The following is a 16,573-nucleotide window of genomic DNA, read 5'->3' on the forward strand; positions in this document are numbered from 1 at the left end:
GGATTCATCTTAAACACAAAAAAATCTCCCAGACTATTGTTGGATTGAGTTAACAACTCTTCTGCATAATGTCTTAATCAAGTACAGCAACTAAATTTAGCATGAAAATGATAATGAACATAACATAGAAATAGTTCAGACTGATCTAAAGCAGAGCTTTCCAAAGCATGATGACATTTGATTTGGCCCACCAGGAAGACCAGGAAGTTATCCTAAACCAAGCCCCCTCACTCAAAGAGAACATGTTGTTATACTATATAACTTTTTAAATTCTGTATTTTCATGTGTTTTAATAATAAGAATATAGTACTGTATATGTACTGCACTGTTATAATTGTAAAATATCACTGTCAGAACAAAACCTCTTATCTCAATTTTTTGTCATTTTTCAGTTTTTGACATAATTTGAAAATGCCTGTTGCTCTTCACATTGTGTATCAATTTCTTGATGTATGGACCAAAGAAAATGGCCCAAAATGCCTAGGAAAAAGGTCTGGTTCCTTTGACTTACATTAAAAGTAAAGAAGTTTTTCCCTCTCCTGTAAAGTTAGCATTTTAGAGATACGAAGATACTAGCAGTACTCATTTTTTATTTATTTATTTTCATGACTCAATTTTTATGTGTTTATTCACTACTCATTTAGGACTTTAGTTAAAAATGTTCCCATATGACCTTTGAACTTAAGAGTGATTAAATCCTCTGAAAATGTATTCAGAGAACCTATATGGACCAGAGGAAATGTAAACTTTCAGATGATAACTTCTTGTTGCATCTATAAAAAGCAGAAATGTCATGCAGGACACCAGCAGTCAACACCACAAAATGAGCTGCAGTGTCTCTGAAGGAGCAGAAAGAGCTCCGCACAGCTGGAACATGTTCTCCTTCCTCCGTTTCCGAAGCCTGTAGCGGTTTTACTTGAACGCCTGAGTGTTTTAAAATGCAGCGCGCGGATTGGTCGAAGGCAGCTCGCGCTCTCAGTGTGTTTTTCCTCTGAAGGCGCACTTCCTCTGGAGGATGAAGGAGGAGGAGGAGGGAGTTTGAATGTGAGGCGGCTCCATTCATGCACTACAAGGATTTGACAAGAGTAGAGAATAGGAGCGGACCGTCAGGATCCTCTGCTTTGTAATGATGGAAAATGGCAGAATACAGACGCAGCCCACAGCTGTTGCTAAAAGGTAGGACTCAAGCTTTTAGCTGTGTTTTATGGTCCATTTAGAAACGCTATTTCTCTCCAGTCAGGAATGCTAGAACAGAAAGTGAGCGCGTTATTTACATTCCACTCGTAGTACTGCATACAAGTCCCAGCAGCCCCATTTTCTCTGGAACATTAGACATTCTCTGTAATAATAAACTTGACTTACATACCTATTTTCATGCATTAAATTGTTCCACAGGATCATTTAAATGTATCAGGTTTTATTTTTATTTCTGTTCATTATTCACTGAAAGTCGGCTAGAATGCTCTCTGTTAAGAACAGCCACAGAAATAAATGTAAAAATGCTCTCACTTGTCCATTTTCATGTAGAATAGGCTGCATTAGCATGTCGATTGGTATAGGAGTGAAGTGTTGGGTTGCTGCTGTAATCCGCCCCCCTCAGCTCCACTCTGATCAGTGGAGCGCTCAACCTTTAAGTGCCTAATGGCAGGATAAAGACATCTTTTCTCGCAGCTGTAGAATCCAAAGTAGGACTATTCTTGGCCCATTGTACATTCATTGCACTGGAGTAGTTCCAGCTATAAATTGCTTTTGTGTCATTTTCATAGTGCTTTAAGCTCAAATGTTAAGTAGAGGATACTAAATACCAAAGAAGGCTCTAGTGATTTGTGCCAGATGAAGAATTGGGAGCCTGACCTCCTCCTGCTGTGAATTCCATGATTTACAAAGGTCTCCAGCCTGGCTGTCAAGGGCTATCCTTCAGGACTAGAGTAGAGCTCTTTAAATACTCTGAGGTGACTTTGGCCTTCACAATACCAAAGCCTAGATTTCAAGTGTTGTTTCATGTTTACCTCTCGATAAATTACTTTTAGACAGTTTACACTGATCATTGCTTTACTGTGCACAGAACTACATCTAATAACTGTTTTTCTTTTCTAGATTAAGGTAATTAGTCAAACTCCTGCTGTGCTAATCTGTACAACACCTTGTCTTTTCAATTCATCAAGCAGAAACTAAAGGGGAATTTCACCAGTTTTTCAAAATTTCTGAATATTTCAGTCCTTGAGATATAAACGGAGTTACCCAGGGTGGTTTGATGAGAAATGGTTCATTATAGAGAAACTTACAGACTCTGATTTCTTGCAGTGGTGGTGTTATGAACCAGGAGTCACAATGGATACAACACAAATATAGCCATTTTATTTACTATCCAAATCCACCAGTGAACCTACACGTGTCTTCTGAGTTTTTATTTGTAACGTTGATGATGGTAAAGTAGTGATGAATCGAAAAAAAGTTTTCTTTGGAAACTATTTTGCCTTACAATGTCCTGCATGTACCCCTTCACCATGAATGAATTGAAATAAATGGATTAAAATGCTTTTTAAGAAAAAAGTCATATCACAAAACTATCATACGATAATGTGTCAGACATCAGGCAGCGTATATCTAACCATTTCATGTAATAACTTTCAGTGAGGGAGCTTTCAGAGGCATTAAACTCTTCAGACTTCTGGTTCCTATCACCACCACTGTGAACAATTCTGACTCAGCAAGTTTCTCTAGAACAGAGCATTTTACATCAAACCACTCTGAATGACTTTGTTTACATCTCAACCATTTAAATATGTAAATTTTTTTTAAAAAATCTGCTGAGTTCCCCACTAAGCATTGACTTTTTGGGTTCTTTCTTTAGGAAGAGCATTCATAAAAATCATCAATGGCTCCAGGACCCAGACCTTAACCAGGCGCGCTCAGTGAAAAGGCGATGTGGAGAGAACAGAGAAAATGCTGGACATTCAGACAATGTGGAGAGGAGAGCATCAACAGGATGCAGCAGAAGAATCAGAGATATAAAGCACGAGAGGGTGTTAGCACCGCAACAGCAGTCAAAGTAAGCGATCTGTGTTTTTTTCTTTGAAACCACTTCAAAAGCACAAATATGTTTTAGTACAGTCCAGACATGCACATGTAAAATGTTTCTTAATGAGGCACTTATATTATCAGCACACTCATAATATACCTTTTTATTTGGAATAATGGCTGATCATATTCAGAGAAACACAGAGTGAATTTTAAGTCAAGTAAAACTTTGTTGTCATTCCTTCTCATCCCGACCATGTGTTGAAAAAGGAGCTCCGGTGCTACATTTAACATGAAACTAGAGATGCACTGTTAGAATCAGCCATTGGAATCTTTGGATTTCTGCTCCAAACACGAAATCAAGCCAGCTTATTTGATTTTGTCTGACCTGTGTTGCATTTTTATGATGTAAATAATGTAAGCCAGGTAAATGGCTGAATCCTGCTGTAACATTTGCATCGAAACATCCCCTCTTTATATGACATTTTCGTATTTAAATAGGCAACTAATTATTAACTTTAAAATGATTTAAAATGTTGTTTCATCCCATTAAGTAGCAAACAATGTTATTATTGCAGCTTTGGCTATTAAAAAGCACTGGCACTAGTATGCTTCATGTGTTCACTTGGTTCACAAGTATTTATTAAAAAAAAAATCAGTGTACCTCTGCATGAAACAGTATAGCCAAGAAAGTGACAGCAGTATCAGTGACAACAAATAGAATAAATTCCACTGACTTTATTATTATTTCAGGGTATGTGCAGGTAGGCCAGAGGAGAGTGAGTGGGGGAAGGCTGTGAGCCGCAGGAGTCCAGGAGCACAGGTTAAAGTGGCAGCAGTGGTCAAAACCTCCCTGAAAAACAACAGTCAACCTGCCCCCAGAAAGAGGAGGAAGATTCAGCCCTCTGTATTTAGGGGCAAAGGTGAGCTTTATTCTTCATTATTAATGCTTTCAGCATTTGTGTTACAATGATAACTAAACAAACGTTACTCACCACTTTTCTCTAAATGTATCATAAACAAACATCAAATTAACAAAATTACTTATCTCTGCCCTCTAAACAATGATAAACTAATAGAACCTCTAAACTAATAGAATCAGTCAGAAGTTAGAACTTTTGTTGTATTCGTAAAACCTGTGACAAATGTGTTTCTGCTTTGTTTTAGTCTTAAAAGTTTGGATACTCCCCATCAAATTACATGTGTAGTTTATTTTAAAGTGAAAATAAGTTAATAAATCCTCTACAAATAAACAAAATTCACATTTTAAAATTTAGTTTACGATCTTATTTTCACTTAGAAAATCAACAAAACGTAAACTGATCAGGGGTGCCCAAACTTTTGCATATGACTGTATTTGCATTAGTTTGTAAAAATTCACCCAATTCACGTTCTGTTTGTTGCAACATAAACATATGATTATGAAAGCTAATTGTGTAAAATGATTGCGGTCAACTTAAATAATTGCAATCATCTCAAGTAATTACAATCAAGTGATTATGTAATAAGTGTGACAGACCAAGCTGTAGCATCAGTTTAAAGGCAGATGTACATCCAGCATCACTCAGGCTGGTTGTTACTGAGCATTATATTCTGTTAGCCTTGCAAAAGAGAGCTTTAAACTATGCGGAGGAGACATATATGAGTATTCCATTAGTGTTCTCTCCAGAAAGCAAAATAAATAACTTTCTCTTGTGCTTCACTTTATTGACCACTAGATGGCAGCATTAAATGTCTGTGGAAAACGGCTTAGAAAGCCCTTTGGAGAAAGAGATGCGAATAATTTTATTTTTGTGGCACTAAATCATTGCTACAAAGCACTATCAATAAATAATATTGTAACCCTTTCATCTAATAACAGTGGGGATCTGATTTAATGAAGTTTGCAATTTCATCCTTGATCATAAAGCAACAGCAGACACAGAAAAAAGTTTCAAACAAGGCTATGATTTGAGATAAAGCTTTCAAAGTTGCCTCATTATTTTTTTGCTTGCAGTTCCAATGATTTGTGCCTGTCCGCAGTATACATTTCAATTACTCCCTAAAAAGCTGATGACCATAAACTCACCCCATCTCATGTGTCCCAAGCGCACCATCACCTTGTGGTTCTGCGTTAAATAGAGCGTGAAAAATATTGCCCAAATTATTGTGCCTGTTAAAAAATAGGCCATTTTCAGCCATAGTGTTGTAGTGTGTGTCACACATATTTTCCACAGTTTTCCTCTCCCAGAGGAAATTCAAACACAGGACGTATTGCCTCAGGCATGGAACATCGTTTTGCTTTTGCTGAGAGGGCTGCATACCACGCCCCTGAATGTCAGCACAGGCTGGATCATACATCAGCTCATGAAATATTAAATCTTTGCTCAGCAATTGCATTATAATAACAAATAAGTGCTGTTATTATTTCCATACTGGTAGTGAGTCAGGTTTGTGAACTTGCGTTTAGCTCATGGTCATGAATGACCTGATCCAGGAATTAATGAGGCATCATGACCGGTTAATTTCCTGTTGGGCTAATCAGTGACTCACCGGGATTAAAGTCCATTAACAGACCAAACACAGACAGCCCAGCCGCATGAAATCTGTTTTGCTCAGTGAATGATAATGTGTGCTGATGTGGAAACTTGATTATTTTTTATTATTCCAATTGAATATTAATATACATATATATTAAAGTAAATGAGTGAATGTTATCCTGTAACTTTTCAGTAGATCATATTACGTTCCACGTAACGTTCCACTGATTAGTTTATACGTTTTCTTCCTCTTCTTAGTTATGATGCTAATGTTGCTAGCACATAGATAGTGTTCCTCTGATAAGTCTAGTTGTAGGACTTTGACAGCTGTTTCATGATAAACCTGTACATTTAACCTCTCTTCCGATTTGAAATGTACTGTTAAAACTGCTGGTTACTAACACGTAGCTAATGTTCCACTAAAAAATCCAGTTATTTTCTGAGGACTGTGATAGCCGTTCCATGATAAACCCATATGTTAAACCTCAGCTCAGATTTAAATACACAGTTTAGTTAAATGCTTGTTGCTAACACATCCACTAAATTATTTAGTAATTTTCTGAGGACTATGATAGCTGTGTCATGAGAAACCCATACATTAAACCTCTGCTCAGATTTTAAATATGTTTAGTCATAAATGCTAATGGTAGTAGCTCAGTTAATGTTCCACTGTCTAGTCTAAGTTTCCTGACAAACTCATATATTAAACCTTTGCTCAGGTTTCAAATAGTCATAAATGCTAGCACAGGTTCCATCAGTCCCTTTCTAAAGACTGTGAGAGCTGTTTCATGACGAACTCGTATATTAAACCTCTGCTCAGATTTTAAATGTACAGTTCAGTCAAAAATGCTAATGTTGCTAGCACATAGATAATGCTCCACTGAGAAGTCTAGTCATTTCTAAGGACGTTGACAGCTGTTTCATGATAAACCTGTACATTAAACCTTTCCTCAGATTTGAAATGTACAGTTAAAAAATGCTTGTTGCTAACATGTAGTTAATGTTCCAGTAAATAAAGTAGTTATTTTCTGAGGACTGTGATAGCCGTCTCATGACAAACCCATACATTAAACCTCTGCTCAAGTTTAAATATGTTTAGTCACAAATGCTAATGTTAGTAGCACAGATAATGTTCCACTGTCTAGTCTAAATTTCCTGACACATTAAACTTCTGCTCAGGTTTTAAATAGTCAAAAATGCTAACACAGGTTCCACTGTCAGTTTCTAAAGATTGTGAGAGCTGTTTCATGATAAACTCATATCAAACATCTGCTCAGTTTAGTCAAAAATGCTAATTGTACATTTTAGTCAAACATGCTAACGTTGCTAACACATAGCTGATGTTCCACTTAATAATCTGGTCATTTTCTGAGGACTTTCACAGTTGTTCCAGGATAAACCGGACAACTAAACCTTTTTTCAGATTTTAAATATGGAACTTTTTACTAACAGTGAATGAAAGTGAATGACATTAGTTTTCATTCTATGCTAGGCCCATATCTCTTTCACTCTACTCAAGTAGTCTTCCAATAAACTTATTCACTCTTACTTGTGTAATTTGAATTCTTTATTCATTCTTTTATTTTATTTTATTATTTTTTAATTTGTATAATTTATTGTTCTCATTTATTATTTTTACTTTTTGTTTTAATTTTTTATTTACTCAAGTAAATTATCACTAAAGTAACAGTATGTTTTTTTTTTTACTGAAGTAGAGATTTTCAGTACTTCTTTCACCCTTTCCTATGTCTTCGGTCAGGCTATTCTTGTCTAATCTTTAACCTGAGTTTGCATCAGGTCCAGTGGAAGGGCCATCCACTCCGTGTTTTGCCACTGACCTTGTGTCTTGGTTGCGCTGTCAGAGGATTGTATTGTGAATGCCGGCAGACTGCAGGGAGGAAGGAGAAGAGAAGGCTGATTGTTTGTGTTCTAGGTAGAATTTTTCCTGCTTGCCTTATTTAAACTGTATGTTTAAAGCATTAAACATGTAGAGAAACTGATCTCAGGTCAGCAGCAGCCCTGACTAACTGCACTGTTTATAACCGTGACTGCAGCAGGTGGATTTCTCCTAGTGACACTCCCCCTTTCTCTCCATTCAAAGCAGCAGCTTGACCAATCAGGACCCCCGCTGCCTTATCAGCTATTCAAAAATGGAAAGGCGGTTAAAATTTATGCTTGCTTTCTGTTGTTGTCCTTTCTCCTCTAGCCAAACATGCGTTACGCTGAGTTGTATGCTTAGCTGTGGCCATTTGGACTGCTGTGGATTTAGACCAGAGTCATGGAGGATATTTAGCCTTGAGAAATTCTTTTGTTTATGTTCTGTTATTATGACATGGCCTGTCAGGACTCTCTGAGGGTGCCACTTGGTTGGTCTAGCAAAGGGCAGAGATTTTCATTTATTTTGCAAACTCATGGTGAGTTTTAATCTTCATTTAAGCTTCTCTGAATAAGAGATCTTTTATACTTGATTTGAAATGGTTTGCTGAATTTGACAATTTTAACAAATTAGCTATGAAATTACTATTGGATTTTTTTGTTCTCAATTCATAACCCAGCCAGTTTGCATTGTTGCTGTGTAGTTAGTGAATAATAAGCTTTAGTAAGTAATGATCCTGGGATTTTAAGGAGTTAATGTTTGATTCAGTTCAGTTCAAAGCTGTGCCATTTGCTCTTTTGGCCTCACTTCTTACTTTCTAAGAGCTGTGTAGTACTCCATAGAGGGTGGGCGAAGTTGAAGTGGGTGTGAGTGGGTACCACAATGTGTGTGTGTGTGTGTGTGTGTGTGTGTGTGTATTTATCAGTGCACATATGGGAGAAATGGACTGTGTGGCAACAGCTGGTGTCTCAGGTCTGAACCCAGGTTTTAGACTTATAAGCTATGCTCTATTAAGCTCAGCTGTCTCTGGGGAGGCCAGTGTCTCCTTGGTTATTAAATTAGCCTGAACATGAAAGTAGTGCCCACTTTCTTCGTTTTAGATTCAAACTAATGTTGTATAATGTAGTACAAATCAGGGATGGATGATGATATCAGCATCATATCGGTATCAGCAGATATTGACTTAAAAAAGTTAGCATTAGGCAGATGTTTAGATTTGACTGATATATTGAGCCGATAGTTGAGGATGCAATAATTGTACTTTGGAACAGCAGAACTTTTAGGCGACACTTGGCTACTGCACTAACATATGTTCATTTTATTTATTTTACTCTATAGAAATGCATTACGTTTTCTGTAATGCTAATCCTGGTAAATCTAGTTCCAGTTTTTACAATTTTATGAATGCTTATGTATCAGCATTGGTGTCAACATTGGCAGATATGTGCTTGAAAAATATCTGCTGTTCCAAATTTCCATATTAGAGCATCCCAGGTTAAAATAAAAGTAGGAAATAAAATAAAGAAAATAAAGTTAATTCTAATTATGAAATGTAATTTTTGAAAACAGCACTGTTTCATTACTAGGAGATGTCGGTATGTTTAATAGATATGTTTTTTCCCAGGCCAACTGAAACTGACTGTAACACCATACAGTGGACTGCTCTGTGTGCAAAGTAAGTTCCATGACTTATGTCTTGTGGCGTATTGTATATGTAATTTTTTATGAGACAGCTCATAAAACTATCACAACTGTCACTACTGATCATGTAGTACTGTGCTTGTACTGGATATATGAAACTTCTGTTTTTCTGTATAAAGTTTAATCATTTGGGCAAAGGCATTGTAAATGTAAATTCTTTTCTTCAAATGTAGATGTTTGTTTTATCTTTTTCCTTAAGGGGCTACTTTATAATGTGTGCATGGTTTTATGTATCAAAAACAGTTGAAATTCAATTTACATGACCATTTTCCAACCTCTCTTTATCACTTTGAATTAAACAGGCTGTTTTTGTTACTGTGCCTTTAAAACTAATATATGCAAATTACCTCCTCTGATTTTCTTCCTTGTATTGTGCCTCATTCAAAAAGCAGTCCAGGATGAAACACTCCTTATAGCTTTGGTATAAATGGGCAGAGTTAAAGTGCTGTAGGCTGAATAGGCAGATGTATATGAAAAAGGATTCACAGAAACAGTGAATTTGAAATGAGCTGTTTTTCCAGCTTAGTTTCCCTATATGAACTGTATAAACTGGGGAGTGACCAGTCCGTTTTGAAACTTTCACAATGTTTATATGCTACATCAAACACTCATATTTCAGAAAAGTAAAGAAAATTTGGTTTTACAAGATATGGGCCCTTTATCTGTTCACTTACTTGCATACTAACATAATTAAAATTCCTACTGACTGCTTGTCTTGTCAAAAAATGTTTACAGTTCTAGAGGCCAGAGGTCTCTTGGGAAAAGAATACAGACCATGTGACTCATATGTTAAGGTAAGCTTGTTAAAAGACTACTCCAGCATTTTTTAAGCCTAATCACTACCAGGAATGGGCTTTTCAACCAGATTTGATTCAAATGTATTTGAATAATAGTCCCCTAAAAATATTATAGTGCATTTAAAGCTGCACGCTGCCACACATTGGGTGCCACTCAGCATTTCTGTTACCACTCTATTAAGCCCACACCCAGAGCACAAATATATAGTAGGTGACATTGTTTTCATGTCATCTTACGACATCTTAGCCTAGTGATACTGCATTTCACCACATACCTTTTAACTTGAGAACATCTATAAAGGGGTGTGCCTGGTCAGCAACAGGGTTTAGGTCGGTGGCATATGTCAAATTGATGTCCACATGAATGCTCCACTCCCTCTTTCTTTCACAGTGCATTCTGGTGCACATGTATCTGGCCGTCCATGTGAAAGAAAACTGGACTCATCAGACCAGGCGATGTTCCATCGTTCCAAGGTTTTTTTTTTTTTTGATGCTCACATGCTTTGAACAGTGGACAGGTGTTAGCATGAGCACTGTGACTGATCTGCAGATACACAGCCCCATATACAGCACGATGCAATACACCCTGTGTGTTGTGACACATTCCTCTCGTACTGTCAAACCAAGTTTATGACTTGTGTCACAGTAGCCCTTCTGTTGTTTCAGACCTTCTAATCAGATGGGATAGCTTTTGCTGCCCTTATACATCGATGAGATTTGGGTGCCCAGCACCCTGATGCCGCTTCATTGTTTGTCCCTTCTCGAATCCCCAGTGTTGCCTGGGAGTCCCCACAAGACTTGTAGTTTTGGACATGCTCCAACACATTTGTCTGGCTGTAGCAATTTGTTTTTTGTCAGAGTTGCTCAGGTTTTCACACCTGCCCATTTCTCCCACATGTAACACTTTGACTACAGCAACTAACTTCGCTTACCTCCCCAGACCTTGACATGCCCCATTGCAACAGGATAATCAACGTTATTCACTTAATTTGTGAGTGGTCATAATGTTTTGTCTCAATGGTATATAATGCAAACTCAAAACTTCAACACTCCAACAATCTTAGGATGAGTCTGACATGGCAGAATGTCTTTCCAGAGCTGTTCTTGTGAAACTTCCAACTTTCCAACTTTCGAACACTCCAAAAATGCATTAAGAAAGCAGTTACTTTTACTATCACTAGGGTTTGTTTGGTATCCATGAGTGATCAGGCAGGAACCTGTGGAAAGTCCAGTTGTATCACCATGTTCATAGTGTTTTGCCACAAAATCTTCCCCTTGGTGCTAGTCTGTCATTGAATATTGACAGCAGATTTTGGATAGACGTTCACTGACAGGATTCAGTTACTTTCCAATGTCTTCAGTTTTTGATTTTTTTGAGTTACTGTCTCTTTGGTAATAGACTGTAGTCTACAGATGCTGTGGATAGAGATTAGGCTGAAAGATGCTGGAGTATTGCTCTAATGTACTGATGACTATGCATCGTTTGGACCTTGCAAGCAGGCTGGATGGAAGGTAACAGAAGATGCTGTGGCTTTTAAAACACTAAAATTACTGTTTATTTAAAGACATTCTTCGATTGCAGCTTGAGTTCCCTAGATAGTTTACTGGCGCAGAAGATGAATTGTTTTTATTTTTTCCTTCTTTGACACATTTCCCTCTGAGGACTTTTTGGCCTTGGACTGAACCCATTCTCCTGTCAGGCTCTGCTGCTTTGAGGCAGAAGAGAGCATCAGCAGCTGGGTCAGCAGCTGTCCCCTTAGATACAAACCAATGTGTCGACTGACATCCCCTGCTTCCATGACACAAATGTTAACATTAAGCATCTCTGAACAAAGGACGCACGTGTTAATGCAAAGAAAGAAAGAGGAAATGCATGCTATTTGTGATATCTCATTCCAGATAGCTCTAGTACCAGATGCTGACCACAGCAAAAGGCAGAAGACTAGGACTGTCTTAGACTGCAAAAACCCTGTCTTCAATGAGACATTTGCAATGTAAGTGGGGTTCTCTTCATTATACATCTTGCTTTTTAAGTTGGGCTGTTACTGTTGGTTGCTTTCACAATTGAGGAATCTTCCAATTATGTTGAAGATTAAGTTGAGAAATAAAAACAAAAATGGATTAAACCACAAACCATGTATAGCATTTCCAAAATGTTAGGCCTTTCATAATTATTACATAATCACCTGATCAAAAATTATTAAAGCTGACCACAATTATTATCTAGTAATTACACAAATTTACTGCATAATTCAAATGTTGAGATGTAAACCTAAACATTCAGAGTAGTTTGACGTGGAAATCAGAGTGAAAAGTTAAAATAGCTGTGATAGGAACAGCACACATACTGCCATTATATTTACTGTCCAAAATAACCAGTGAACCTACATGTGTCTGAGTTTTTATTTATATGCAATGTTAATAATAGAAAAGTACTCATAAATCTAAAAAAATGTGTTTCATTCTGCATGAAAACCTTTATAGAAAGAAATGGTGAGTAAAGTTTCTTTATTTCAGCCAATTTAATTGTTAATCGCAATTATATTTATGGCAATTAATTGTCAGCTAAAATTTCATGATTGTTACAGACATCCAAATTATTTTACTGGAGAGAGATAAATTAGGATGCATTTAAAAAAAAAGGAGGTAACTGAGTAATTGTGACCGCCCTGTTCTTAAGTAAAACATCATGTGTTAAAATAAAGAGGAAGCAAAGTGTCACGTAATCCAAATATAGCCGAATATTTCAGTGTGTGTCTGTGCCCTCCATCCCTTCGTCATTCTTTAAAGTCATGACCTGCCCATTGTGGTATGACCTGCCCATTAGGCCTATGCCTGCTTTTCCTCTTTGGGCTTAGAAGCCCTTTGTAGAGGAAAGCCATTGTTTTTGGGAAGTGGTCAGGCATTGATTGATGAGATTTTGAGGTTTTGATTGTTTGTGTGCAGATCTGTGAGTGAAGACGAGCACCAAAAGAGATTGTTGGTGACCGCCTGGAATCGCAATCGGACTTCAAGGTGTGATTTTTTTTTTTCCTTTCATGATATGTACTAGCTTTAACTAAACAATTTGGCTAAATACAGTACAATGCAAAAGAGACCACCCTTCATTTGTGCTTAATTTCCAGTCAAAATGGCCATTAAGTGCAAGTTATTCCTCTTTCAGGAGACATTTCTGAGGAGATTAGATTCAGATAATCTATTTGCATAAGAAAGGAGAAAGTCAAAAGAGAATAAATGGAAAGAAACCGGAGTTTCTGAAACTGGAGTTCGAAACTGTCACCTTCAGATAAACAGTCCTTCAGTGCTTTCAAATTTAGGAACTAGAAAATTAAGCTCTACTATTGCTTCAAATATGATGTTCCTGTCTGTCGTTTCACTGTGAAAAGACCACGTCAAGGACGTGTAGCTGTCAAAAAGTTTTTACTCAAAGAGGGAAATAGACAAAACAGAAGAAAATTTGCAAATCAAACAAAGAAGCTGCTGATGTTCTCAGAACAATGGACTGGCCTGCCCAGAGTTCAGACTTCAACATCATTGAATGTGTTTTGGATTACTTGGATCGTGAGAAGCAGAAAATACAACCAACTTCTAAGATTGAATTCTGGAGGTGTGGAAAAATATCCCTTCAGATTTCTTTGAAAACTGAAAGCAAGTCTTCTGAAAAGAATGAAAGCTGTAATAAAGGCAAGGGTGAGCACTCTAAATACTGAAAAATTGATGTAATTGTTTAGTGTAGTTTTCTGTTAAATGTATGTTTTCTGCTTTTTTCCATGATGCTAAAAAATGGACAGCTTTCACTCAGTTTTGACTGCTAATGGAGGGTGATCTCTGACTTTCACACAGTACTGTATTGTAATGTCAGAGGCTATTAGGTTGGCTGCAAGTGCGAATGGGCTTTATTTGGGGCAGTCCAATACTCAAAATCCATATAGGCAGGGGTCAAAACACAGGCAGGCCATTTCAGAGACATATCTGTAATCAAAAAAACAGAAAGGCAAGCCGGGATCGAAACACGGAAACAAACAAAAGGAAACCGGCTAGGACTCAGGTTAGCAACACAGAAACTTTGCAACAAACAGGTCAAACAAAGAGGTATATATGTGAGCCGTAAATGTCTATGAGGTGAGCTGCAGGTGTAGGTAGTGGAGGAAAGTGGGTGAAGCCAGGGAGAGTCCAAACAGAGTCTGCCCAGAGGGAGGAGGCATCATGACATGTGTATTCATGCATAATCAGATCCTTTTCTGTGCTTGAAAGTACAACAGTTCCAAAGTTTTTGAAATGCAGAAAAGCAAAAAAGCACCTTTTTAGTAAAATCTGGAGAAATACATGTGAAACATGTTTCTTAATCACGCTATTGCTGTTTTAACTTCACAAATTTCGAAAAAGATCCTTTGATTGTTGTACTTGATTAGAGTTGTATTTGTGTTTGCAGACGGAGTGACTTCTTGGGCTGTATGAGTTTTGGAGTTCACTCCCTCATCACTTCAGCAAAGGTGAGTCCATTCAGTAATAATGTCCTTTATATTAATGCAGTGGGGCATGTTACTGAAACTGAATCCAGTGAACAAAACCTGTGAGAACTTTTAATTAGAAAGCAGAAGATCTTATTCACAGAGTTCCTAGCAGTCTCTGGTCTTGTAATACAGTCTTCATTACTGACTAATTCGTGCCAAAACTCATTTATAAAGAAAATGTGTGTTTCCAGCGAAAAAGGGGCTTCATTATTTGCATCCTCTTGTAGACAATGCATTTCCACTGCCCATTCTGCTGATTGTATAGTGGGACAAGCTGCAATAAGGTTCAGTGAGGCTTGAAAAATGACCTACAATTACTGAAGGCAGCATGTAACGAGCATGTGGTAGCTTCATGCTGTCTTCTAGCCCCAGTGCATAAAGACCTAGAAAGGTCACATTTTTCAAATTTGGCAGTGAATTTTTTTTTTTTTCAGTTGGGATTTTGTGGCATGAGAGTTGATTTAAGACGCTCTTGGAGGGTGTTAATTTTAGCAGCATTAGATGAAGGCTGACAGGCATTTACTGTTGGGCATTTTATGCAATGCAAGCCATCTGGCTGGCAGGCCTGGAGAGGGGAGGAAAGAGGAAGGAGAGGGGCATCAGATGCTGACGAACCTTGATGCTTTCTGACAGGGAGCTGAAAGTCATATACACATCATTGGCACCACAGGGAATGGGATACATTCACTGCATTCACACTGATATTGGATTCTGTCAAAAACGAGCATGAGAGCTTTTTTTCTCTGTTGCCCCCTCATTCTAGCTTTCTTTTCCTCTCTCTTCTTCTCAATCTCTCTTTATTTTCCTTCTTTCTGCGTTTCCCTCTCCTCTGTGCTGACTGTATGTTTTCTGAATGCTCTATGGCAGGAGATTAAAGGTTGGTATTATCTCCTGGGTGAAGAACTGGGCAGGAGCAAACATCTGCGAGTGGCCTCACGGCGCATCAAGCAGTCTGCCGGTGAGTTTAGATGATTTTTTGTCTTTCTCTTTCTGTCTCTCTCTCTCTGTTTTTCTCTCTCTCTCATTTTTCTTTCTCTGCTGGCTCATGGGGAAGTCAAGTAAATGACGTTGGCAAAATTCCAAATGACAGTTTTTCCTCCCCCACCCCGTCTGCTTATGGCTAAAAACCTGAGATGAGCTCTGATTATCTGGACATGCTTGGCTTTACTGATTTGTTTACAAACTGTTATATAAATAACAACTGGCAACATCAAATCTAGGACTAGGGATTTGTCATTTTTACCTCAAAATTGCAATTTAAAGCATGCAGTTTTCCATTGCAGAAAATGTTCATTATAAGCTACATTATTCACAGTTGTCTCAAGTTTTATGTGGAGATATTGAGCCTAATAACACAGAGCCTGTTGAACTGGCAGTGTGGCACTCTACATTCAGCGTTCAGACCTTGAACGTGCTATATGTTAAAATTATCGCATTTGAAATATTTGCAATGCCCAAATTATTTAACCCTAGTGAAATCTAACACTTCTATGTCTAACCAGATGACTAAAAATTCTGATATCTGACAAAAATTTGATGCATCAGTGGAAATAAAATAAAATGTGCCATAACTTTTGCACAGGCCACATTTTTGCTTCAAAATGTCAAATTCAGCAAATAAACAGTAGTTGTGCATGAAAGTGTGTATATTTGTACATGACTGTCATGGAACATAGATATTTTGCTTACAGTGGTCAAAACCAGCCTTGACGTTCACTTGCCCATGAGATTTATCTGGACATGCCTGGCTTTGCTGATTTGTTTACAAACTGTTATATAAATAAAAAGAGGCAAAGTAAAATCTGACAGTGAGATCACTTCCTATCTGGAATCAAAGTATGTACTTTTGTATCTAACCAGATGTTCAGTCTCAGGGCCAAAGCAGTTCACTTCTCAAGTTTCTTTTCCTTTAAAAAAGCCATAGCAACGTTGCCAGCATCCTTGTACCTTTCTCACACGGACCCGCAGAGCTTAGTGCTGAAAGCTAACGTGCCCCTGCGGAGAGCAGTCACTCTATTTTATTCAGTAACAAAGAGCTGGGGGCCAGGAGGCTGCACACTGTGAGGCTGTGATGTGCCAGAGGCTGAGGTATTAGGTTTTTAAATGCTAAAGCTGCGTGGAGTGTCCAAGTGAGTCCAAATCTAC

The 16,573-nt window shown here is 37.8% G+C and overlaps 1 protein-coding gene across 2 annotated transcripts in view; it reads left to right on the forward strand.

Moving 5' to 3' along the window:
- The first annotated feature begins 1,040 nt into the window (after positions 1-1,040).
- The window catches only part of LOC118827296 (regulator of G-protein signaling 3-like), a 44,442-nt gene continuing 28,909 nt past the window's right edge, over positions 1,041-16,573 (forward strand). Inside the window, exons 1-9 of one of the 2 annotated variants that reach the window (XM_036598601.1) lie at positions 1,041-1,176; positions 2,855-3,052; positions 3,775-3,944; positions 9,041-9,091; positions 9,853-9,911; positions 11,814-11,908; positions 12,861-12,929; positions 14,347-14,407; positions 15,296-15,386. In XM_036598601.1, coding sequence (XP_036454494.1) covers positions 1,127-1,176; positions 2,855-3,052; positions 3,775-3,944; positions 9,041-9,091; positions 9,853-9,911; positions 11,814-11,908; positions 12,861-12,929; positions 14,347-14,407; positions 15,296-15,386 — 844 coding nt within the window. In that variant the 5' untranslated portion in view covers positions 1,041-1,126. Of the gene's footprint in view, positions 1,177-2,854; positions 3,053-3,774; positions 3,945-7,745; positions 7,955-9,040; positions 9,092-9,852; positions 9,912-11,813; positions 11,909-12,860; positions 12,930-14,346; positions 14,408-15,295; positions 15,387-16,573 lie in introns of those variants that run through there. The other variant, XM_036598602.1, reaches the window with a different exon arrangement.

The sequence above is a fragment of the Colossoma macropomum genome, unplaced genomic scaffold (genome assembly GCF_904425465.1).
Source record: "Colossoma macropomum unplaced genomic scaffold, Colossoma_macropomum, whole genome shotgun sequence".
Classification (NCBI taxonomy): domain Eukaryota; kingdom Metazoa; phylum Chordata; class Actinopteri; order Characiformes; family Serrasalmidae; genus Colossoma; species Colossoma macropomum.